The following is a 26,275-nucleotide window of genomic DNA, read 5'->3' as shown; positions in this document are numbered from 1 at the left end:
ACATGTGTCCCCTCTTCTTCGTGTCTGTTCTACATCAACATGTGTCCCCTCTTCTTCATGTCTCTTCTACATCAACATGTGTCCCCTCTTCTTCATGTCTCTTCTACATCAGCATGCGTCCCCTCTTCTTCGTGTCTCTTTTACATCAACATGTGTCGCCTCTTCTTCATGTCTCTTCTACATCAACATGTGTCCCCTCTTCTTCATGTCTCTTCTACATCAACATGTGTCCCCTCTTCTTCATGTCTCTTCTACATCAACATGTGTCCCCTTTTCTTCATGTCTCTTCTACATCAGCATGTGTCCCCTCTTCTTCATGTCTCTTCTACATCAACATGTGTCCCCTCTGCTTCATGTCTCTTCTACATCAACATGTGTCCCCTCTTCTTCATGTCTCTTCTACATCAACATGTGTCCCCTCTGCTTCATGTCTCTTCTACATCAACATGTGTCCCCTCTTCTTCATGTCTCTTCTACATCAACATGTGTCCCCTCTGTGGAAAGAGACTCTGAAAGTTTCAGGAACAAAGATTCTCTCTCTTTTTGATCCATTTCTATAAAAACCTGTCTGAAAATGAGCCGATCCGATTTTGGCCAATTTGTGATGTCATAACGATGTTTTGTCTAGTGTAACCATTAGCCAATCAGGCTGAAACAGAGGGGATTATGGGTAATGCTGCAATGATCTGTTTGGTGTTTCAACTCGGGACATTTTGGTGTCTGTTGAACCAGAGAAGAAGAAGGCATTTAGTAGTAAATTAAAGTCTCTATGAAAGCAAAGGACGTAGTCAGCATTACTTTGTTTGTTTGTTTTGAAGCCACAAGTTGGGCAATTAGCAATCAGCAAATTAGTTTTTGTTGAAGAAGTGACATTCGAGTCTTGTCCCAAAAGAGTTATAATATATAGTTAAAATATATTGACTTAATAATTAAATTATGTAAGAAGTTGCCACATTGACTTCTATACAATCTGACTTATTGTAAATAGAAGTGTCGCCCCCTGCTGGATATTAAGAGAATGCACATTTAAGGCATTTCTGCATTAGCTCTATTTTCCAGAGCCCGGAGTTGCCGAAAATAATGCCCATTTACTTTTTTCTGCTATAGCTAAGGTGCTTTAACATTAGCTTAGCATAAAAGACTATAAGCACCGGACAAAGGTCAAGTAAATCAACCAACTAGCATCTCCTAAACTCACTAATAACAACTTCAATCTTTTTGGGGAACATTTACTGAAACATGTTCGGGTTTTATTGGGGTTGGCCTAGCTTTACGGTACTTTTGATTTAGTGTTGTGTATATTTCAGTGCCTGGAGCAGTGCTTCCTCGCTGAGGGGAATGGGCTCCCTCTGGATATATTACACTCTGATGAGTACAAGGTGAGTAAGCTAAAACACAAAGCTAAGTCCACATTTCCTCAGACTAAAATGAAAAAGAAACATAGTCTTTAATATCATTTCATGTTCTTCTCCAATGTCTCCAAGGCTCTCAAAGCTCACCTGTCTTACAACTCTCTGAGCAGCTGGAAGCTTGTGGAGAAGTTTCTGGAAGGGAAAGTATGGGAGCAGGTGAGAGATGCAGAAAGCTTATTTAACCCCGACATGATAGCGGTTCAGATCTTCAACCAGTTTTTTCTTTATATACGACAGAAAGTGTACAACGGAGAGAAATATGGAGCGGTCACCCTCCTGGCGTCCTACAGGAGGTCAGACCAGAGACTCAGGATCGAGGTGTTGAACGCCATGAACCTCCTACCAATGGACTCTAATGGTAAGACAAACACATTATAGAGTGGAGCAGGAATTACGTATTCTTTAAGTGAACCCTGAAGGCAGCATCTCCAAGGTTCCCTCCACAAAAATCCAATTGGATTTTGGATAATTGCAGGAAATTTCCTCCACGTGTATGATTTGTTCAGCAGGATAATCTCCACATATTAACACCACTTTATGATTTTTGAAGTAAAGAGCTAATGTTGGGCTATAAAGGAACTACAGCACGGTCACATGACTTCACGTCACCACCGCTAAGCTAAAGGTGGCTAATGTTGGGCTATAAAGGAACTACAGCACGGTCACATGACTTCACGTCACCGCCGCTAAGCTAAAGGTGGCTAATGTTGGGCTATAAAGGAACTACAGCACGGTCACATGACTTCACGTCACCGCCGCTAAGCTAAAGGTGGCTAATGTTGGGCTATAAAGGAACTACAGCACGGTCACATGACTTCACGTCACCACCACTAAGCTAAAGGAGGCTAATGTTGGGCTATAAAGGAACTACAGCACGGTCACATGACTTCACGTCACCACCGCTAAGCTAAGAGGCTAATGTTGGGCTATAAAGGAACTACAACACGGTCACATGACTTCACGTCACCACCGCTAAGCTAAAGGAGGCTAATGTTGGGCTATAAAGGAAGTACAGCACGGTCACATGACTTCACGTCACCACCGCTAAGCTAAGAGGCTAATGTTGGGCTATAAAGGAACTACAGCACGGTCACATGACTTCACGTCACCACCGCTAAGCTAAAGGAGGCTAATGTTGGGCTATAAAGGAAGTACAGCACGGTCACATGACTTCACGTCACCAACGCTAAGCTAAGAGGCTAATGTTGGGCTATAAAGGAACTACAACACGGTCACATGACTTCACGTCACCACCGCTAAGCTAAAGGAGGCTAATGTTGGGCTATAAAGGAACTACAGCACGGTCACATGACTTCATGTCACCACTGCTAAGCTAAAGGAGGCTAATGTTAGGCTATAAAGGAACTACAGCACGGTCACATGACTTCACGTCACCACCGCTAAGCTAAAGGTGGCTAATGTTGGGCTATAAAGGAACTACAGCACGGTCACATGACTTCACGTCACCACCGCTAAGCTAAAGGTGGCTAATGTTGGGCTATAAAGGAACTACAGCACGGTCACATGACTTCACGTCACCACCGCTAAGCTAAAGGCGTCTAATGTTAGGCGTTTCAGGCTAACGACCAAAAACACATTAATAAAACCCGTGACTTCCAGACAAGGGGACATGAAGAGCTAAAATCCTGACTTTCTTTTTTTTATTTCTTTTTTTTACTTTTTCCTGCACAACTTTATCGCATCCGTAGAGATGCATTACTGGAAATTCACATTCCTATGAGATCTTTCCTGATATCCTGATGCTTCTGTGTTTTTCCAGGTCTGAGCGACCCCTTTGTGCAGCTGTGTTTGGAGCCAAACCACATTTTCCCCGAAGTGGAGCTTCGCTGCACGCAGATCAAAAACTGTGATCTCAACCCACTTTTCGACGAGGCCTTTGAATTGTAAGTTATTCGATGTCACACCTCAGTGTTAACATGTACAGTCACCAAAGGTGGGAAGTCGTGGAGTACAAATACTTCGTTACTGTATTTAAGTACATGTTTCTGGTATCAGTACTTTACTCCACTACTTATTTTTCTGACGACTTTTTACTTTGACTTCTTACATGTTGAATACAAATACCTGTACTTTCTACTTCTTACACTTTGAACACAAATACCTGTACTTTCTACTTCTTACACTTTGAACACAAATACCTGTACTTTCTACTTCTTACATGTTGAACTCAAATACCTGAACTTTCTACTTCTTACATGTTGAACACAAATACCTGTACTTTCTACTTCTTACATGTTGAACTCAAATACCTGTACTTTCTACTTCTCACATGTTGAACTCAAATACCTGAACTTTCTACTTCTTACATGTTGAACACAAATACCTGTACTTTCTACTTCTTACATGTTGAACTCAAATACCTGTACTTTCTACTTCTCACATGTTGAATTCAAATACCTGTACTTTCTACTTCTTACATGTTGAACTCAAATACCTGTACTTTCTACTTCTTACATGTTGAACACAAATACCTGTACTTTCTACTTCTCACATGTTGAATTCAAATACCTGTACTTTCTACTTCTTACATGTTGAACACAAATACCTGAACTTTCTACTTCTTACATGTTGAACTCAAATACCTGTACTTTCTACTTCTTACACGTTGAACTCAAATACCTGTACTTTCTACTTCTTACATGTTGAACTCAAATACCTGTACTTTCTACTTCTTACATGTTGAATTCAAATACCTGTACTTTCTACTTCTTACATGTTGAACTCAAATACCTGTACTTTCTACTTCTTACATGTTGAACTCAAATACCTGTACTTTCTACTTCTTACATGTTGAATTCAAATACCTGTACTTTCTACTTCTCACATGTTGAACTCAAATACCTGAACTTTCTACTTCTCACATGTTGAATTCAAATACCTGTACTTTCTACTTCTTACATGTTGAACTCAAATACCTGTACTTTCTACTTCTTACATGTTGAACTCAAATACCTGTACTTTCTACTTCTTACATGTTGAACTCAAATACCTGTACTTTCTACTTCTTACATGTTGAACTCAAATACCTGTACTTTCTACTTCTCACATGTTGAACTCAAATACCTGTACTTTCTACTTCTTACATGTTGAACTCAAATACCTGTACTTTCTACTTCTTACATGTTGAACTCAAATACCTGTACTTTCTACTTCTTACATGTTGAACTCAAATACCTGTACTTTCTACTTCTTACATGTTGAACTCAAACACCTGTACTTTCTACTTCTCACATGTTGAACTCAAACACCTGTACTTTCTACTTCTTACATGTTGAACTCAAATACCTGTACTTTCTACTTCTTACATGTTGAACCCAAATACCTGTACTTTCTACTTCTTACATGTTGAACACAAATACCTGTACTTTCTACTTCTTACATGTTGAACCCAAATACCTGTACTTTCTACTTCTTACATGTTGAACACAAATACCTGTACTTTCTACTTCTTACATGTTGAACACAAATACCTGTACTTTCTACTTCTTACATGTTGAACTCAAATACCTGAACTTTCTACTTCTTACATGTTGAACTCAAATACCTGAACTTTCTACTTCTTACATGTTGAACTCAAATACCTGTACTTTCTACTTCTTACATGTTGAACTCAAATACCTGTACTTTCTACTTCTTACATGTTGAACTCAAATACCTGTACTTTCTACTTCTTACATGTTGAACTCAAATACCTGTACTTTCTACTTCTTACATGTTGAACCCAAATACCTGTACTTTCTACTTCTTACATGTTGAACCCAAATACCTGTACTTTCTACTTCTCACATGTTGAACCCAAATACCTGTACTTTCTACTTCTTACATGTTGAACCCAAATACCTGTACTTTCTACTTCTTACATGTTGAACTCAAATACCTGTACTTTCTACTTCTCACATGTTGAACCCAAATACCTGTACTTTCTACTTCTTACATGTTGAACCCAAATACCTGTACTTTCTACTTCTTACATGTTGAACCCAAATACCTGTACTTTCTACTTCTTACATGTTGAACCCAAATACCTGTACTTTCTACTTCTTACATGTTGAACCCAAATACCTGTACTTTCTACTTCTCTCATTTTCCAAACAGGCTGGTTCCTTTAGTCTGAATGTGTGTTTGGTGGCGTGATCATTATTATTTAGAGTCATTGCGTGCCTATTGATTTGAACACGATCCGTGTATCCATCATTTCCTGGTCTTCTCTAAAGAAGAGGGACCAATGGAAACGTTGTCATGTTGCCGTTGGTCACCATGGAAACATTCATTAGCTAACAATGACATTATTGTTCTATTAATATAAAGGGAGGTCAGGTACTCTTTAAAACAGCTGCTAGTTATGGGTACTTTTTACTGAAGTACATTTCAAAGCCTCTTTACTTTGACTTGAGTAAAGAAGTTTAGTCAGTACTTCTACTTTCACCAGAGTATTTTTAAACACGAGTATCTGTACTTCTACTCGAGTAAAGTGTGTACTTTAGCCATCTCTGGTTAGACTAACGAACAAAACAGCAGCGCACTTCTAACTAATATTATCTCTATTATCTTTGTACCACAGTCTGATTTCTCTGGAGCAGTGCCAGGCTTCAGGAGCCTGTCTTGTCGTCACGGTGTTCGATCACGACACTTTGAGGACGGACGACTTTGAAGGCGAGGCGTTTTTGGGACTGAAGGCCATCCCGGGAGTCGCAGGACAAATGGAGGGAAATGAACTCAGCTTACATCCGGACGCCGTTCCTGCTCAGATCAGACTGTCTCTGATGCATCCTAAACCCAACGGTAAGGTCTGACACCTGGGTCGGATCATTTGTCCACTCGTTTGGACATCAATCGCCTAGTGATGTAGAATGAACTCTATATATCGAGCCCCGTTGTCGATCTCCAATGATGTCAAGTAATTTGGCTCCTTGTAATGAAAATAATCTTCTGTTTTCCTACATTTGGTATCGGATTGGCAAACAATTTAGAATCTGTATTTAACGCCATTCAAATGAGAGCGAGTGTTTTACCCAAAAAAGGGGCGTGGCCTTGCATAGAGGGAAAGTACCCAGATGTGTTGCTTTCATCTATCTCACTAACAACCTTTTTGCCGTCATTTGGATTCACTTAAAATGTTAATATGTTCTTCCTTGACTGCTTCACACGTCCACCAAGTTTCATGGATATCTGGCTCGTAGTTTTTCTGTAAACCTTCTAACGAACAGAGAGGGGAGGATTTATTAATAGTTTAAAAGTCCCCTATCATTCTGTTTCTCATCAATATATCACAGCTCTCAGATATATCCAGAGCCTGTCTCTGATTGGCTGAAACACCAAACAGATCATTGCAGAATTACCCATAATCCCCTCTGTTTCAGCCCTGTTTCCAAAGTGCTGATTCTCTGTCTGTTACTTCAGATGAAAATAGGGAGCCCCTCCCCACGCCCCTCTGAGACATTTGGTTACAAAGAACTCAATAGGCGCGTTCACACCGCAGTACTTTTCCCACAAAGGTTCATGGGAATTTAGTTCATCAGAACTCTTTAGTTCTGATGAACTAAATTCAGATCGCGTTCTCACCGGAATAAGTCCCTGGGGGAGGATTAGGCAAATGAAGCCGCTGACGTCACTTCTTCTTCTTCTGCTTTGGGTTTACTGGCAGGCCGCAAACAACTTCACGGCGTATACTGCCACCCGAAGTCCCCGGCCGGAAGTCCCCGGAGTTGGGGACTGGCTTCAGTAGAAGCTGCTGGGACTCCCAGCAGCTTCTACTGAAGCCTTCAGAGTAAATCGCCAGAACGCCGACACCTCCTCATCTCCACCGCTCCCATGTTTTATTTTGTGTTGCCATAAGTTAGTGTTAGGGGACACATGTTGATGTAGAAGAGACATGAAGAAGAGGGGACACATGTTGATGTAGAAGAGACATGAAGAAGAGGGGACACATGTTGATGTAGAAGAGACATGAAGAAGAGGGGACACATGTTGATGTAGAAGAGACATGGAGAAGAGGGGACACATGTTGATGTAGAAGAGACATGAAGAAGAGGGGACACATGTTGATGTAGAAGAGACATGGAGAAGAGGGGACACATGTTGATGTAGAAGAGACATGGAGAAGAGGGGACACATGTTGATGTAGAAGAGACATGAAGAAGAGGGGACACATGTTGATGTAGAAGAGACATGAAGAAGAGGGGACACATGTTGATGTAGAAGAGACATGAAGAAGAGGGGACACATGTTGATGTAGAAGAGACATGGAGAAGAGGGGACACATGTTGATGTAGAAGAGACATGAAGAAGAGGGGACACATGTTGATGTAGAAGAGACATGGAGAAGAGGGGACACATGTTGATGTAGAAGAGACATGGAGAAGAGGGGACACATGTTGATGTAGAAGAGACATGAAGAAGAGGGGACACATGTTGATGTACAAGAGACATGAAGAAGAGGGGACACATGTTGATGTAGAAGAGACATGAAGGAGAGGGGACACATGTTGATTTAGAAGAGACATGAAGAAGAGGGGACACATGTTGATGTAGAAGAGACATGAAGAAGAGGGGACACATGTTGATGTAGAAGAGACATGAAGAAGAGGGGACACATGTTGATGAAGAAGAGACATGAAGAAGAGGGGACACATGTTGATGAAGAAGAGACATGAGGAAGAGGGGACACATGTTGATGTAGAAGAGACATGAAGAAGAGGGGACACATGTTGATGTAGAAGAGACATGGAGAAGAGGGGACACATGTTGATGTAGAAGAGACATGAAGAAGAGGGGACACATGTTGATGTAGAAGAGACATGAAGAAGAGGGGACACATGTTGATGTAGAAGAGACATGGAGAAGAGGGGACACATGTTGATGAAGAAGAGACATGGAGGAGAGCGGACACATGTTGATGTAGAAGAGACATGGAGAAGAGGGGACACATGTTGATGTAGAAGAGACATGGAGAAGAGGGGACACATGTTGATGTAGAAGAGACATGAAGAAGAGGGGACACATGTTGATGTAGAAGAGACATGGAGAAGAGGGGACACATGTTGATGTAGAAGAGACATGGAGGAGAGCGGACACATGTTGATGTAGAGGAGACATGAAGAAGAGGGGACACATGTTGATATAGAAGAGACATGAAGAAGAGGGGACACATGCTGATGTAGAAGGGACATGGAGAAGAGGGGACACATGTTGATGTAGAAGAGACATGAAGAAGAGGGGACACATGTTGATGTAGAAGAGACATGGAGAAGAGGGGACACATGTTGATGTAGAAGAGACATGGAGGAGAGCGGTCACATGTTGATGTAGAGGAGACATGAAGAAGAGGGGACACATGTTGATGTAGAAGAGACATGGAGGAGAGCGGACACATGTTGATGTAGAGGAGACATGAAGAAGAGGGGACACATGTTGATATAGAAGAGACATGGAGAAGAGGATTTTGCATGATAGGATCTTTAAAATAACCAAACTGTTTTTATTTCCAGACGATAACATCCTGCGGCTGCTGGAGTCGAGGAGAGGCGAGAGAGAGGCTCAGGCCTACGCGAAGAAGCGAAGACAGCGAGAGAAACAGTCCCAGGAGGGGATTTAACCCAAAACAAAAACACAAGACAGTTGTTCTTCTTCCAAAAATATACAATTTGTTTTAATGATCTGTACCAAAAACATGGGAGAATCCACTCAGACAGAAACACTGGTGATGGATGAGCTGTGGACAGGACGCTGAGATATGGGTTTAATCAAAGACTTGCATTTAAACAGCGATCAATAATCCGTCTGCTTCTCTGATGCTTTGTCTCAGCAGTGCAAGAAATAAATCAACGATGCGTGTGTATGAATAAAATATATATGAGACGAGCTTTGACACAGTGTGACATGTCAAAAATACGGAAGAGGATTAGGGCCACATGTGAATGTTTTTCAATTCTGACTGTCTTCCCAAAATTTAAAAGATTCTCAAAAAATAATTATTTTTTTGCAAAGAAAAACTGAATACTTAATAAATTCATGATTCTTGAAGAAAGTAAAAATTCTGAGAAAAAAGGTATTCAATTTTTGTTCCTAAACTTCTCAGAATTCTGACTTTTATCCCAGAATTTAGATTTTTTTTCAGAGCTGCTGGTCCTGGGTCTGTTTGGGGGTTTTAAGAACCTTATCCTGGGTCTGTTGGGGTTATAAAATGCTGATCCTGGGTCTGTTGGGGTTATAAAATGCTGATCCTGGGTCTGTTTGGGGGTTATAAGATGCTGATCCTGGGTCTGTTGGGGTTATAAAATGCTGATCCTGGGTCTGTTTGGGGGTTATAAGATGCTGATCCTGGGTCTGTTGGGGTTATAAGATGCTGATCCTGGGTCTGTTCGGGGGTTATAAGATGCTTATCCTGGGTCTGTTCGGGGGTTATAAGATGCTGATCCTGGGTCTGTTGGGGTTATAAGATGCTGATCCTGGGTCTGTTCGGGGGTAAATATCAGAATTCTGCCTTTTTTTCTAAAAATAATCGGATTTTTTCCCCGAATTCCCAAAAATATTCAGAATTTTGATATTTTTCCGGAAAAAAATGAGAATGGAGAATTCTGAGTTTAATGTCAGATCAATAATAACCTTTCATCAGATCTCAAAAAGAGTATCTTACATGTGGGCCTGATCCTCTTCCGTACAGAGATTACTACAAATGTAAAACATGGCAGAGAAACCTGTCGACACATCGATGTTTGAACGTAGAAAACGGGCTGGTTTTAACATGAAAAGTAAAAAGGATGACATTTCAAAGAGTTCATTTGCCTTGATTGCGTTAACATGCTTTTCCTCTTCCATTTGATGTTCAGAAAAATGTTAGAGAAACCTGAGTGCTTCAACAGAGGCCGTCTGTCGAAGAAATTTAAACAAATATTACTAAACATTTTAAATATTGAGAATTTTTTTCGCTAAAAAAAAACTATGAAAAAATTAAGGATACAAGTGCTACTGGTATAACGACCCCGATTTGGCGTTGGCGGTTCATATTATAAATGATGCTAAATATGCCCTTTAAGCGTTTTAAGTCAGACCTGATTATTTATTTTAAGATAGCTCATGAATGCCAGACATGTTTAAGAGTTTCTATTGACCTTCAAAAGTGGCACAAACATTTTTAAAACCTCAGGAAACACAATTCCAGGTAGGTAGAGAGAGAGAGAGAGAGAGAGAGATAGGGAGGTAGGTAGGTAGGTAGATAGAGATAGGTAGGTAGAGAGAGAGATAGAGATAGGGAGGTAGGTAGAGAGAGAGATAGAGATAGGTAGTTAGGTAGGTAGGTAGGTAGGTAGAGAAAGAGATAGAGATAGGGAGGTAGGTAGGTAGGGAGATAGATAGGTAGAGAGTGAGGTAGGTAGGTAGGTAGGTAGGTAGAGAGAGAGAGAGAGAGGTAGGTAGGTAGGTAGGTAGATAGAGATAGGTAGGTAGAGAGTGAGGTAGGTAGGTAGGTAGGTAGGTAGGTAGGTAGGTAGAGATAGAGAGGTAGATAGATGGATGGATAGGTAAAGATAGAGATAGGTAGGTAGGTAGAGTAAGAGAGAGGTAGGTAGAGAGAGATAGAGATAGGTAGGTAGATAGAGAGAGAGATAGAGATAGAGATAGGTAGGTAGGTAGAGATAGAGAGAGGTAGGTAGAGAGAGAGATAGAGATAGGTAGGTAGAGATAGAGATAGATGGATAACACCGGTATCATGTTCTTTAAAGTTTGCTAATTCTGTAAAATGTCAGCGTTTTATTGGTTTTCCTGCACTTTGATATATTTTTGTGTTGAATTGAGCCAATTATATATTTTAAAATATTATATATTCACACGAAGGCAGCTCATACCAGATCCTGTAATCCCTTTGATGGCTTAAATGCCTCAGAACATGTAACATTCGTAGGCAGGTTCTCTTTTATTCGTCAGGTACTCGTTGTGTCAAGGCCTTTTTTAGAGTTTGAGAGGAAGTAAAAGCAAAAGTCTTATTTTCACAGATCTAGAAAAGGGGTGAAGAACAGTGTCGCTGGTCAAGAGCATTAACTAGTCAAAAGTACTTGTGTTCCTCGGGTAACCAACTAGAAAAATCCTAGAGCTTTCACTGAGAGACGGTCATTTATCAAATACAAAACCAGAACTGTGTCACATTATAAAACGTCCTCCAACTGATTTTTAGATAGAGATCCAGAGCTGGTATTATGAGAGGAATCAGGACTGACTGGTGTAAGAAGGGGGTCAGGAGATGCTGCTGGTCCAGGGTCTGTTCGGGGGTCATAAGATGCTGGTCCGGGATCTGTTCGGGGGTCAGGAGAGCTGCTGATCCTGGGTCTATTCGGGGGTTAGGAGAGCTGCTGGTCCTGGGTCTGTTCAGGGGTTATAAGATGCTGATCCGGGGTCTATTCGGGGGTCAGGAGAGCTGCTGCTCCGGGGTCTATTCGGGGGTCAGGAGAGATGCTGGTCCTGGGTCTATTCGGGGGTCAAGAGAGCTGCTGGTCCTGGGTCTGTTCGGGGCAGAGGGGGCATTCCGCGGAGCTGGAGCATCTCTCACACTGCAGGCCGTGACCACAGATCAGCGAAACTGATCCTGGATCTCCACAGGTCACACAGCAGTGCCTCTGCTTCCTGTACACCACCTTCAGGAGACGCAGAGGAACATATTTAGACCTCAAGAAACAAACCTCTGGAGGATTAACCCGGTGGGTTTGTAACATAAGGGATGATATGGGTCTTCTTCAAGGTGCAACAGCATCCCCCAGAGTAGAACATACTTTCACTTTTGAACACAGCACACTTACCAAAACATTACCTTTGATTAAAATACACATTTCTTGAGACTTTGCACAACTCGAAGAAAGTAGGCCTAGTCGTTTGAAGGTATTTTAATGCACGATACACGTTATGCTGTTTTTGGTAGACTACAGTGTTCTACAGGTGTGTGTGTGTGTGTGTGTGTGTGTGTGTGTGTGTGTGTGTGTGTGTGTGTGTGTGTGTGTGTGTGTGTGTGTGTGTGTGTGTGTGTGTGTGTGTGTGTTACCTGCTCCACAGCCTGTAAGCTGCTGCAGATCTGCGCCTGCAGGCTGACCACAGAGTCCAGCGGCAGGCGGTGCAGCAGCTGCAGCTGATGGAGAGCCAGATGAGGGTTTTCTCCGGTCCTTAAGCTCTCCAGCGCCTCCTGCAGGAGAGTGGCCTGCCGCTGCGCCTCCACCTCCGCCTGCTTCGCTCGCTCCGACTCCATCGATAACCGAGAAGCACGAGATCGAGACTCCTCTGCGTCCGCCTTCAGAGCCGCCCACGTCTACCGGAGGAAGACAGCAGGAAACAGTACAATTTACCAGGTGAACGCAGTGAGGGACAGAATAACATGCAAAAGCCAGCAGGAGGCAGAAAACAGTCAGAACGGGATTGCAGTATTTATGAAGTAGGACATAACGGGTTTTTTGGGAGAATAATGTATTTTTGCATTATTAGATTGATGCTGTTTTAATTTAATTGTAATTCTTCTTGCACTATTTTACAAAAGTTGTTCACTCAGGTATTCTGTCTGTTGCATTGTTGGTGGAGCCTGGGATTTCATATTTGTATTACCAACAAACTATGTGGCTGACGTTGAGCATAAAGCCATGTGAATAAAATGAAAACATTCAGTAAATGATTTGGTTTTTCCCTTTATTTCTGTATGTATTATTATTTTTATTCATTTAAAAACAAAACCATTAAGTCACGTATAAATTAGGGGAAAAGTGTTATTGTGTATTTGATGACTTATTATTGAATTTAAAATAAACATTTTAAAGGTCCCATGTCATGGCCATTTCTACTGATCATGATTCCATTGTTGAGGTCTGCTAGAATAGATTCACATTGTTCAATGTTCCAAACTCACTTTGGTTTCTCAAACAGCATCTCTGTATAGTGTGTGTATTCACTCTGTCCTACACGGCTTGTTGGAGCTCCTCCCCCCCCTTCCCTGTGCTCTGATTGGTCAGCACGTCCACTCTGTTCGGATGAGTCCACCACCGTTACAGCGGAACATCAGTGTTTATGTTTTACAATGGCGTTTGTTAGCAACCAGGAAATGACACCAGTGATGACAAACAGATGAGAATGTTGCGTGGGGTCTGGGTTAGGGATGCATACCGATATCCGGTATTACCGAAATACCGGTTACTGGTGGCTACGGTATACCGTACCGAAATCAGATCCGGTTTCGATTTTTTTTTTAAGTGAGTCCGTGGCCCGTGATGGCGGGTGTTATAAAAGATATTCCATAATCGGTTTTCTTCATATTTTTAATGTATTTTTCATTGTTTGTTCAGTAGCCTACTAAAAGGTCCAAGAAGTCCCACAATTGAATGTAATATTCATTTGACATGTTAACTATATCGTAAAGCGCTTCATGGGAGTAATTGTGGGATGATACATTTTCAAAGTATCACGATATGTATCGGTTGAGTATGGGTATCGTTCAGTGGTATCGGTATCGTAAAAAAGTCAACGATATGCATCCCTAGTCTGGGTGCCGTGTTGGCGGGACGTTGGGGGGCTCGCTGTGTGGAGCGGACAGTGTGACCTGGTTACTGGTGTTGTTTCCTGCTTGCTGCGTGGGGTCAGCGAGACACTGCAGAACTCATGGACGCGGGAAGGGGGGGTGCTGAGGGATTGGTCTATTTGGGTCACGTCACTGGACCCAGGAAGAAAAAGAGAAATATCCAACGACGCGTTCTGGGGAGTTTTACTCAGGGTGTGCTTTGAGGGTTGGTGACCCGTTCACATGCAGAGAAAGCTACCCAACACACAAGGGGACGGGTAAGAACCAGAAAAGCATGACATGGGACCTTTAAGATTTTTGCATTTTCTTAGGCTTGATAGGTTAAAAGAAAAGAATTAAAATACCTACAGAATAATTTATCTTTAGTATAAAGTTAAACCTGTTTCTCTCCTCTCGCCCCACTACCTACCCACCTGAGCTGAGTGCCTCCAGCTGTGGCTCCACTGCTTCAGCGCCCTCTGCGCCTCCTCCAGCTCCTGCTTCAGACGAGGGGTTTCTGCACACGGCCCTGAAGACAGCAGCGTGGGGGGGGTCCCCGGAGAGCCCCGCCCCGAGGGGAAGTGCTCCCAGATATTACTGCTCATACCATTCAGACCTGCAGGCAGAAGGGATAGAAATGCACATTAACTATTCACTTCAAAACCTGAAAGAGGACATGCTCTGCTCAAGCGTTCCCTTGTGGTTGTAATAGAAGACTAAATAAAATACAGGACATTTATATTTCCACCAACCTAACGAGCTGTGCGACGGTCCCAGGAAGGTGCTCTCTGATTGGCTGGGCTGTGAGAGGGGCGTGGAGAAGAAAGGCGAAGAGTGCGTCCTGATTGGTGGAGAAGGCGAAGGCGAGCTAAAAGGGGCGGAGCTGCTAAAGGATCCCGGGATATTTACTGGAGCTGAGCTCTGGAACTGGCTACCTCCTGGAGAAAAGAGACAAACAACAATGAGTTGTGTTTCTCAAAGGTTGGAGTTGTTAATAGAAACAATCAGTTTGAATTGACTAGCAGCAGATACATATATGTAGAAAGGAGAAAAGCATATCAGAAAGATGAAGGTGTTCTGGGAAGAGGGACGAGGATAGACAAGATCATCTCAAAGCAGATTTGACTGGATCCAGAAGAGCATGAATATAGTGAGCGAACATTTGGGCGCTTTCCCACTGCAGGGCCTCGCACGGCTTGGTACGGTATGGTTAGGCCTCGGTAGGCCAGGCTCACTTTATGCTACGTTTCCATTACAGTTTAGTAACAGGGGTAGTAACCATAGTAACGCAGTGTAGGCCGGGCGTTCGGCTGTTCGGCAGGCGGAGCGACGCTGCGTAAAACTGCCGTGACGTCATCTTCAATGCGAACCACAAAACCAAAATCAGCCATTAGCCGTTAGCACTCAGAGCTCACAGCTCCTCCTATCTGTTCAGAAACTAGACAGAAGTTAAACAAGTCCAAACCACATACTGTGTGTGTCATGGAGAATACAGGCGCTGGTTTATTTATGTCTGTAGGCCGTTGTTGTGAGTGTAGACGGTCGGAGCATATACTGCGTTAGCTTAGCCGAGCTCCATTCAGAAAACATTTTAAAAGGTTTCTCGCCTGCCGTCTGTCTGCAGACTTGTCAAAGCATTAATTCATGGTTTTTACAACCGGTATCAGTATGTTGTTACTTCAGCATCATTTTGAAACGTGTATTACAATTAAATCAGGGTCACATATGTCCCCCTTGTTGTAGTTGTAGCTCCCTTGCCAGCGATTCTCTCTGACCAATCAGCAGTCGAGAGTGTTTACGTCACTAGTTTAGTATATTCAGCCCGGTTGTTGGAGGGCCAGAAAAAAGGTGGAGAAAGTACCCGTTAGCCGGAACCAGCCCTACTGGAAACGCAACAACCGTGCTACGTGCTGCAGTGTTAAAGAGCCATTATAGACCTCTGCTCCTTCTACGCCAAAACCTGTATTGCATTGTTTTGGAAAAAGGCTCACAGCCCGATCATCACTGATTGGTTGAATCGGAAGCTGTCAGGCCTCCCGTTGGAGGAGATATCCTAATATTAAGGTCCAGACAGCATGTGTTAGAGAACGTGTGGAGGCTAAAGGATGGATAAATAGGTGCAGATCCCTAGACCGCCTTGTGTCATACTGAAGTCAAATTAGATTTAGAATGACAGATGCTATTCAAGAACATGTATTTGAGGAAACGAGCAGCAGCTAAAAATATGTAGAAAGGAAAATAAAAACGTATCTCACTAAATAGTCAGGACTTATCAGGCTTTATTTGTTGTACTACCGAAAATGTGCTACGCTTGTCGGGTTAAATTGGATGATAAATATTTGTAAATATTCTCAAAAGTTTGATAGACACTGCTTAACATGGTGAACAATGGTGGGTTCAGGTATTACCCAGCATGCCTCCCACATTGGGTAAAGCAGAGCTGCTCTCCAGCCCCGAAGCACCGAAATCATTCAGATCCAGATCATCTAGAGCCGACTCTGAAACAGAAACAAATATAAATCAGATTTACAGTCATTTCAGATTCATACCGTCGCAGCTCTCTGATTTCTGCACGTCTCCAACTCACCAACGACGGACTCCACGGTCTCACTGGTGGGATAGAAAGGCAGGGCGTTGGCGTTCATGCCCGAAGACATGCTGGATCCCAGGGGACCAATGGGAGCCGGGCTGGGGGGGGTGGCAGCCAGACTGGAGGGGATGCTGGAGGAGAGACTGAGGGGGCTTCCTACTGGCAGAAACACCAGCAAGTCCTGGAGGAATCACGAGGAACAAGAGCTATTAACGCTGAGAGGGGTAAGGTGCAGCGAGGCGCTCATTACTGCAAAGAGAGCCCTGGATCACGGAGCCCGACGCGATCACCCTGTCGGTTGTTCTTTCTCCAACAATGCCCGCCTCGCTGCACATTATCCCGCTTATTTCACGGCCAGATACTAAACACACGAACGACTTGACTCCCAATATTAATTGAAATTATTTTATTGACTTAAAAATGATCGCATTATAGCTTCCTCTAAGAAAGTAAGCTCTGGCTGGAGCTCCGACAACAACAAGTGAATTTAAAGGTCCCATGTCATGGCCATTTCTACTGATCATAATTCCATTGTTTAGGTCTCGCAGCAGCGAGCCTCGCAACGTCCCGCCGTGTGTGTGAGGAAGCCTGCGGATTGGTCCAAACGTAACGGCTCCGCGTATACCCGAAATACGTCACTATACCCGAAATACATCACTATACCCGAAATAAGTCACGATACCCGAAATACGTCACTATACCCGAAATACGTCACTCTACCCGAAATACGTCACTATAACCGAAATACATCACTCTACCCGAAATACGTCACTCTACCCAAAATACGTCACTATACCCGAAATACGTCACTCTACCCGAAATTCGTCACTATGCCCGAAATACGTCACCATACCCGAAATACGTCACCATACCCGAAATACGTCACCATACCCGAAATACGTCACTATACCCGAAATACGTCACTCTACCCGAAATACGTCACCATACCCGAAATACGTCACCATACCCGAAATACGTCACCATACCCGAAATACGTTACTATACCCGAAATACATCACTATACCCGAAATACATCACTATACCCGAAATACGTCACTATACCCGAAATACGTCACTATACCCGAAATACATCACCATACCCGAAATACGTCACTATACCCGAAATACGTCACTATACCCGAAATACATCACTTTACCCGAAATACGTCACTATACCCGAAATACGTCACTATACCCGAAATACGTCACTTTACCCGAAATACGTCACTATACCCGAAATACGTCACTTTACCCGAAATACGTCACTTTACCCGAAATACGTCACTATACCCAAAATATGTCACTATACCCGAAATACGTCACTACACCCGAAATACGTCACTACACCCGAAATACGTCACTTTACCCGAAATACATCACTATACCCGAAATACATCACTATACCCGAAATACATCACTATACCCGAAATACGTCACTATACCCGAAATACGTCACTTTACCCGAAATACATCACTATACCCGAAATACGTCACTATACCCAAAATATGTCACTATACCCGAAATACGTCACTACACCCGAAATACGTCACTATACCCGAAATACGTCACTACCCGAAATACATCACTATACCCGAAATACGTCACTTTACCCGAAATACATCACTATACCCGAAATACATCACTATACCCGAAATACGTCACTATACCCGAAATACGTCACTTTACCCGAAATACATCACTATACCCGAAATACATCACTATACCCGAAATACATCACTATACCCGAAATACGTCACTACACCCGGAATACGTCACTACACCCGGAATACGTCACTATACCCGAAATACGTCACTATACCCAAAATACGTCACTATACCCGAAATAAGTCACGATACCCGAAATACGTCACTATACCCGAAATACATCACTATACCCGAAATACGTCACTTTACCCGAAATACATCACTATACCCGAAATACATCACTATACCCGAAATACATCACTATACCCGAAATACATCACTACACCCGAAATACGTCACTCTACCCGAAATACGTCACTCTACCCGAAATACGTCACTATACCCGAAATACGTCACTTTACCCGAAATACATCACTATACCCGAAATACATCACTATACCCGAAATACATCACTATACCCGAAATACATCACTACACCCGAAATACGTCACTCTACCCGAAATACGTCACTATCCGAAATACGTCACTATACCCGAAATACGTCACTATACCCAAGAAGTAAACAATGGAAAAAGAGAAATGTCCAACGAGGCATTCTGGGGCAGCACAGACAGGTCTTCTCTGTGTTAGAGTTTTACTCGCTACAGGGTGTACTTTGAGGGTTTTGACTCTGCAGACTCATAGCACACAAGGGGACGGGTAATAACCGGAACAGCATGACATGGGAACTTTAAAATGAAGGCAGCTCTGATCAATGTCCACAGCTTCAAGTCCTTAGACACTACAGAGTCCATACCGTGTTCCTGTTAGTGTTCACTTCCTGTCTGTCTCTGAGGTCCAGCACTCCGTCTTTTTAACTTTCTCTCTCTTCATCCTCCTTAAGTCATTATAGTGCTTAACAGCGGTCTGTACTAATGTCATATTGACTTCTAAAATGTCCCATCTGACCAATCAGAGTCGATTATTCAACTAAACCATGTACATGTCATGATGCAGGAATCCTTTCCGTACATTTTAAGACCTCATCGCCACTTGGAGTTCTAACCGGTTACCTTGGCAACACACTTTACCTCACACTGACTATATACAGTATTGATTGTCCTTCCTCCTTATCTTCCAACCATTTGGACGCAGACTTGTATTTCCCCATAACGATGTTGCTTAGCAACCGGCGTAAACGGACCTTCGCGCCATCAAGAAGTGAGCGTGCGATGTCCTGTTCAGAGATGACATCAGATCCAACGGGATGCCATACATAAACTACACAGAATCACACTACACACCTACGCAATGATTACATTCAGGCAGACTGTAGAATACAACCTCTTTGGACAATTTATATACTTATTGAAAACAAGATACAAAATGTAATACCTTGGAAAATGCTGTTTAATACTTTTTAATAACCTTAATTTTCACTAAATTGATTTATAAACTTGTAAAACTCTGTAAGACCCCGCGGACACCCTGATGGAATCAAATGTGTTGTAGCGTAGCCAATAGGAGCGTGAGTGTTCAATAGTGATGTCACTGTGTTCAGGAAGTAAACAAGGCAGTCCAATGGAGGCGTTGTACCTGTTTGCTTTGTGCTGTTGCAAATTCTCTGTGTCGTTGCTCGAGAGCGAAACTCCTTTGCTTCGCCTGAAACCAGAAAGATGAAAACATGCAGGATATCATTCTTAGAAAAAGTGTTTTAAATGTTATTAAAAAGAAATGATAATGTTTGTGAAGTGAATTGAATGTATGGATGTGACTTGTAATGTATTTCATGTGTTATGTCTTGTGGAGGTTTGTGTGCTGTCTGGAATATTGTCTAAAGAAACTGTTATTTATATTTAATATTTCTTCATAATGCATACAATGCTCTGTTCTCCTCACCTGGTCTTCCCTCTCAAACCCCGGCGCTCTCCCGTACCCCCCCTCTCCGGCCCACGCGCTCATATCCTCGCACAGAGACAACACATTACCCAGAAGCCCTTGCTCCGCCACACATGACCCCGCAGAGGGGGAGAAAGGGTCCGAATAAGAACCAGAGCCAGAACCCATCCTGAGCCTGATGGGGCTGGAGCAGGCGTCCTGAGCAGGGAGGGGGTCCGGAGGCCGGGGGGGCGGGGGGGAGCTGGGGGTGGGGAAGGAAGGCTCCTCTGAGGAAAAAGGTCCTGGAAGAGAGATACAAAGAAAAAAAGGTCTCCTATTACAGGATTCATACACTTTTTCACCAATGACTTTCAATGACTTCTCAATGATTTTCAATGACTTTCAATGATTTTCAATGACTTCTCAATGATTTTCAATGACTTTCAATGACTTTCAATGACTTCTCAATGACTTCTCAATGACTTTCAATGACTTTCAATGACTTTCAATGACTTTCAATGATTTTCAATGACTTCTCAATGATTTTCAATGACTTTCAATGATTTTCAATGACTTTCAATGATTTTCAATGAGTTCTCAATGATTTTCAATGAATTTCAATGATTTTCAATGAATTTCAATGATTTTCAATGATTTTCAATGAATTTCAATGAATTTCAATGATTTTCAATGATTTTCAATGAATTTCAATGATTCTCAATGATTTTCAATGACTTCTCAATGATTTTCAATGACTTCTCCATGACCAAAAACATTAATCTTTCTCAGCGGTAGGTCTGTGCAATTAATCGTATTTTAATCTCGATTACGATTTTGGCTTGCAACGATTACGAAAACAACGTAATAGAAATAAAACGATTATTATTATTTATTTATTTTTTTCCAGTTGAATTATACTTTAAGTTCAGGGTAATCAACTGTTAAAAACGTACTGTTCAATTTTTTTTTCAATAAATGTATGTTTTCAAAGTAAATGGATAATCGTTTTTAATAACCGTGATATCAATTATTGACCAAAATAATCGTGATTATGATTTTCGCCATAATCGCACAGCCCTACTCAAAGTACCACTGAACATGGTTTATTTTAACGTGGAACAGGAAAATAAGGTCTGCATATGAAACATGTCGTGCCGATCTAAAACAAATCCAATAGGCTTACTAGCTTCTACACGCTAAAGTAACTCACATCTCTCACCAGCGAACACCTCGTCAGTTAAATGCCATTCTACGTTTCATTACTATACAGTATATTTATTATCGTTATAGTATTACTATTTCGGCGATTAAATCAAATATAAATTATATTTAGTTACATTTCCATGACTTTTCCAGGGCCTGGAATTAGCATTTTGAATTTCCATGACTTTCCAGGTTTTTAATGACCGTAGGAACCCTGCTACTAAACAGATCACCCATTCTAGCCCCCTCTATTTCAGCCCTGTTACTAAAGTGCTGATTCTGGGTCAGTAGCTTTAAAGGTCTCTTATCATGCTATTTGTAGGCAATAGCATGGGTCTCAGATATATACAATACACTAAAAACATGTCTATGAAGTGTTTTGCTCAATATACCAAACAGATCATGCATTTTAGACATCCCTCATATCCCTCATACCCCTCATATCCCTCACATCCCTCATACCCCTCATATCCCTCATATCCCTCACATCCCTCACATCCCTCACATCCCTCACATCCCTCATATCCCTCATACCCCTCATATCCCTCTCATCCCTCACATCCCTCACATCCCTCATACCCCTCATATCCCTCTCATCCCTCACATCCCTCACATCCCTCATATCCCTCATATCCCTCATATCCCTCACATCCCTCACATCCCTCACATCCCTCACATCCCTCATACCCCTCATATCCCTCATATCCCTCTCATCCCTCACATCCCTCACATCCCTCATACCCCTCATATCCCTCATATCCCTCACATCCCTCACATCCCTCACATCCCTCACATCCCTCATATCCCTCTCATCCCTCACATCCCTCACATCCCTCATATCCCTCATACCCCTCATATCCCTCATATCCCTCACATCCCTCACATCCCTCACATCCCTCACATCCCTCACATCCCTCATATCCCTCATACCCCTCATATCCCTCATATCCCTCACATCCCTCACATCCCTCACATCCCTCATATCCCTCATACCCCTCATATCCCTCTCATCCCTCTCATCCCTCACATCCCTCATATCCCTCATACCCCTCATATCCCTCATATCCCTCACATCCCTCACATCCCTCACATCCCTCACATCCCTCACATCCCTCATATCCCTCATACCCCTCATATCCCTCATATCCCTCACATCCCTCACATCCCTCACATCCCTCATATCCCTCATACCCCTCATATCCCTCTCATCCCTCTCATCCCTCACATCCCTCATATCCCTCATACCCCTCATATCCCTCATATCCCTCACATCCCTCACATCCCTCACATCCCTCACATCCCTCATATCCCTCACATCCCTCACATCCCTCATATCCCTCATACCCCTCACATCCCTCACATCCCTCACATCCCTCTATGTGCATTCTGCATGATAGGAGACCTTTAGTGTTTCGGTAAAGGGACTTACTTTCAACGTGAGCGAAGGCGCAGAACGGCCCCCGAGGGCAGCTGCCACTCTGCTGCATGTCGTTACACTTTGTGGATTTATAGATCTGGAATAACAAGCAAGGACAACATGTTTATTTACCTGCTGGGATTTAAGTGAGTGTGTGATATTTTTCAACATTCTGAGAAAATAAAAAAAGATTTTTCAGAATTTAAAAAGAATATATTTAAAAAAAACAGTCAGATTTTTTTTTTAGATATTATTTTCTCCCAGAATGTTTAGATAAAAGATAAAACCTTTTTTTCTGAGATGATCTGCAAATTGTATTTTTATTCAGAATTTTTATAAAAAATCCCAAGAATTCAGTTTTTTAGGAAACAAATTAATTCTCAGGTAAAAACAGCAAAAAAAATTCTGACATTTTATTTTTCTGCAAAACGTTTAATTTTTTCCTCTTCATCAATATATCACAGGTCTCAGATATATCCAGAGCCTGTCTCTGATTGGCTGAAACACCAAACAGATCATTGCAGCATTACCCATAATCCCCTCTGTTTCAGCCCTGTTTCCAAAGTGCTGATTCTCTGTCTGTTACTTTAGGTGAAAATAAGGAGCCCCTCCCCACGCCCCTCTGAGAGACATTTGGTTACAAAGAACTCAATGGAGCTCTAGAGGAGATTCAGGTGATAAGGGGAGGGGGTTACCTTGGTGCTGATTGGCTAATGGTTACACAAGACAAAACATCGTTGTGACATCATAAAGTGGCTGAAATCTGATCAGCTCAGATTTTAATTTTTATTAGAAAAAAATTATCTGAATGTTCTTTTTTATTCTGAAAATGGCAGAGAAAAACAATCTAATAATTTCTGTGTTTATATATTTTGATTGACGGACGGACCTCGGGGTGAAACTGCTGCTCGGTCCGGGTGTGGCAGTACTGACAGCTCTCCGCCCCCTCACATTTGCTCGGGTCGCCCCACTCCTCGCTCTGCTTCACGGCCGGACACGGCAGCGCTCTGCTCACACGGGGAAACGCATTCAGACACGCCCAAACTCAAACAAACAGCAAGGTGTGGAAATACAGTCGGGGGTGCTTCACCTGTATTTGTGTTTGTGAGGGCTGCGTCTCCGGTCTTTGCTGTTGTGGAAGTACGGACAGGCGTAACCTTGACGACACAAACGAGGAGGTTTCTTACAGAGCTCCGTTTTATAGTGGGAGAGGACGTAGTTGTTATCTGAGGGAGGAAAAACACAGAGACAAAGACTGGTAAACACCCGAGTGCTCCCACAAACATCCGTCTGTTCGTCATCTAGCAATCTACTTATTTATCTAAATAGTTATCACCGCAATAAAGCCTATTTCATTTTGTCAGAATTTCTACACTTTGTGCATATCAGAATAAAACCTTTGAATCTTGAATCTTGAAATGTGAAAGAGATTTGTTCCTGGGTTCATAGTTTGTGAACATATTTCTCTTAATTTTTTAATGTTATAATAGTTTTTATAATGCTACTGTTTGTCATATAATTTTTCCACAACTTTATTTTACCTTGCAGAAAGTGAGAGGTATAATAAGGACCGTTTTTTAGGTCTAAAAAAACAGAAATTCATAGAAATACGTAGAATTCTGAGATTTTCAAAAGCAATTTGTTTTTTAGGAAATTCCCCGTTTTTCCACATCTTTCCAACGTTTTCCCTTTCATGACCGAGGGAACCTATTTTAAAGGTCCCCTATCACCCTCCTCTTCATCCATATATCACAGGTCTCAGATATATCCAGAGCCTGTCTCTGATTGGCTGAAACACCAAACAGATCATTGCAGCATTACCCATAATCCCCTCTGTTTCAGCCCTGTTTCCAAAGTGCTGATTCTCTGTCTGTTACTTTAGATGAAAATAAGGAGCCCCTCCCCATGCCTCTCTGAGAGAGATTTGGTTACAAAGAACTCAATGGAGCTCTAGGAGGAGATTCAGGTGATAAGGGGGTGGGGGGGTTACCTTGGTTGCTGATTGGCTAATGGTTACACAAGACAACACATCGTTATGACATTGCAGAATAGGTCCCCTTTAAATCTCTGTGTCTCAGACGTACCTTGCCAGCGTGGCTCTTCGCTCAGGATCTTCTCGATGAGCGCTGTACTCGCCGCCTGACCCGACTCTCCTCCGCCTCCCCCCCCCTCCGAGGGACCCTGACACTCCATCACCTGAACCTCCCTGACACACACACACACACACACACACACACACACACACACACACACACACACACACACACACACACACACACACACACACACACACACACACACACACACACACACACACACACACACACACACACACACACACACACACACACACACACACACACAGTAAACAAAGGGATATCGTACACAGGGCAGCGCAGGTCATGTGATCAGATTAAATATATGTATCTGCTGGGATTAATGCTCGTCCAGCTTCGGTCCAAACCGGTCACTTTTAAAGTTTTTGTCTAAATTCTGGGTTAGGGGTTAACATTCTGGGAACTTGTATATATTTCTCAGAATTTTGGAAATGTTTAGATAAAAGACCGGACCTTGCAAAATACATCCAGGGCCAGTTCGTGTGCATATTTATATCAAAAACACAACTAGAATAAGAATTAATTGGTGGTATTTCTCAAAAACCTATATTTATGTTTCTTGATTTTTCTAATATTTTCTTTTGTCTTAAATTCTAAATTCTCTTTCTGTATCTATATCATGCTCAAATACACCCACGCATATTCCTTATACATAAAAAACTACATGATTTGCCTCAAAAATAGGTTTTCCTGTTATTATCGACATGTTTTTTAAAAGCGGAGTACTTTCATCCAGGGTCTGGGGTATAATCAGAGGTCATTTCGGCACCTGATGTCGTACACAGGGCTGCGCAGGTCATGTGATCCGTGGGCGAAGGCGCAGTGCGACCCGTTTTTACTGCAGTGGCCCTTGGAGTCCGTCTCGTGGATACAGGAGCCGGTTTTATAATATCTGAGGTGATATCTGCGCTCTGTGTCGCCCGCCGTCCGGTGCAGAAACGGGCATCTGGAGGACAGGAAACAAAGAAACACCACATGGGTTTCAACAGAGAAGAAGAACTTCAAGGGGAATAATGGACAGAACATATATGTTCAAATACATAACACAGTATTCATGTGTTAATAAGAACCCAATATGAGTAAATTCAAGTTGGAAACATTTTCTTACAAATTTAAGTTGATAAGAAAAAAGCCCAATAACTTATTTTCATAACAAGCTTGAAATAAAAAAAGTAATTTAAAAAGAAATAGGAACAAAAAAGGTTATATTAAAGGTCACCGATCATGCTATGTAGGCAACAGCATAGGTCTCAGATATAATATATAAAAAACATGTCTATGAAGTGTTTTGCTCAAAATACCAAACAGATCACCCATTCACCCATATCCCTCTATTTCACTTCCTGTTTCTAAAGTGCTGATTCTGGTATAAAGCTTTCATAAAAGAGGAGGGGTCTGAGCAGGGCCGTGGGAAGTAGGGGTGCTGAGGGTGCTGCAGCACCCCCTGATGGAGGACAGGGAATCTGGAATCT

The 26,275-nt window shown here is 42.3% G+C and overlaps 2 protein-coding genes across 6 annotated transcripts in view; one reads left to right on the top strand and one right to left on the bottom strand.

Moving 5' to 3' along the window:
- unc13d (unc-13 homolog D (C. elegans)) overlaps window positions 1-10,538 on the top strand; it is a 54,409-nt gene extending 43,871 nt beyond the window's left edge. The window contains exons 29-34 of the mRNA XM_079660553.1: window positions 1,308-1,379; window positions 1,485-1,568; window positions 1,650-1,770; window positions 3,193-3,316; window positions 5,995-6,215; window positions 8,921-10,538. Of these exons, the coding sequence (XP_079516679.1) occupies window positions 1,308-1,379; window positions 1,485-1,568; window positions 1,650-1,770; window positions 3,193-3,316; window positions 5,995-6,215; window positions 8,921-9,027 (729 nt within the window). The 3' untranslated portion in view covers window positions 9,028-10,538. The remainder of the gene's footprint in view (window positions 1-1,307; window positions 1,380-1,484; window positions 1,569-1,649; window positions 1,771-3,192; window positions 3,317-5,994; window positions 6,216-8,920) is intronic.
- A 781-nt stretch (window positions 10,539-11,319) lies between these two features.
- The window catches only part of unk (unk zinc finger), a 17,787-nt gene continuing 2,831 nt past the window's right edge, over window positions 11,320-26,275 (bottom strand). Inside the window, exons 3-16 of one of the 5 annotated variants that reach the window (XR_013804243.1) lie at window positions 25,573-25,749; window positions 24,771-24,892; window positions 23,777-23,912; window positions 23,576-23,693; window positions 22,699-22,783; window positions 20,088-20,368; window positions 19,785-19,850; window positions 16,541-16,724; window positions 16,362-16,451; window positions 14,706-14,891; window positions 14,384-14,569; window positions 12,460-12,720; window positions 11,887-12,058; window positions 11,320-11,713 (exon numbers count right to left, since the gene is read on the bottom strand). Coding sequence is in view for 4 of the 5 variants with exons in the window: in XM_079660555.1 (XP_079516681.1) it covers window positions 11,903-12,058; window positions 12,460-12,720; window positions 14,388-14,569; window positions 14,706-14,891; window positions 16,362-16,451; window positions 16,541-16,724; window positions 19,785-19,850; window positions 20,088-20,368; window positions 22,699-22,783; window positions 23,576-23,693; window positions 23,777-23,912; window positions 24,771-24,892; window positions 25,573-25,749 (2,044 nt within the window). In the remaining variant the exon portion in view is untranslated. Of the gene's footprint in view, window positions 12,059-12,459; window positions 12,721-14,383; window positions 14,570-14,705; window positions 14,892-16,361; window positions 16,452-16,540; window positions 16,725-19,784; window positions 19,851-20,087; window positions 20,369-22,698; window positions 22,784-23,575; window positions 23,694-23,776; window positions 23,913-24,770; window positions 24,893-25,572; window positions 25,750-26,275 lie in introns of all 5 variants that reach the window. The other 4 variants (XM_079660555.1, XM_079660557.1, XM_079660556.1 and 1 more) reach the window with 4 other exon arrangements.

This window comes from Notothenia rossii (assembly GCF_949606895.1).
Source record: "Notothenia rossii genome assembly, chromosome: 11".
In the NCBI taxonomy this organism is placed as follows: Eukaryota; Metazoa; Chordata; class Actinopteri; order Perciformes; family Nototheniidae; genus Notothenia; species Notothenia rossii.
Note: the sequence above shows the minus strand (reverse complement) of the source record. Positions and strands in the feature narration are given on the sequence as shown.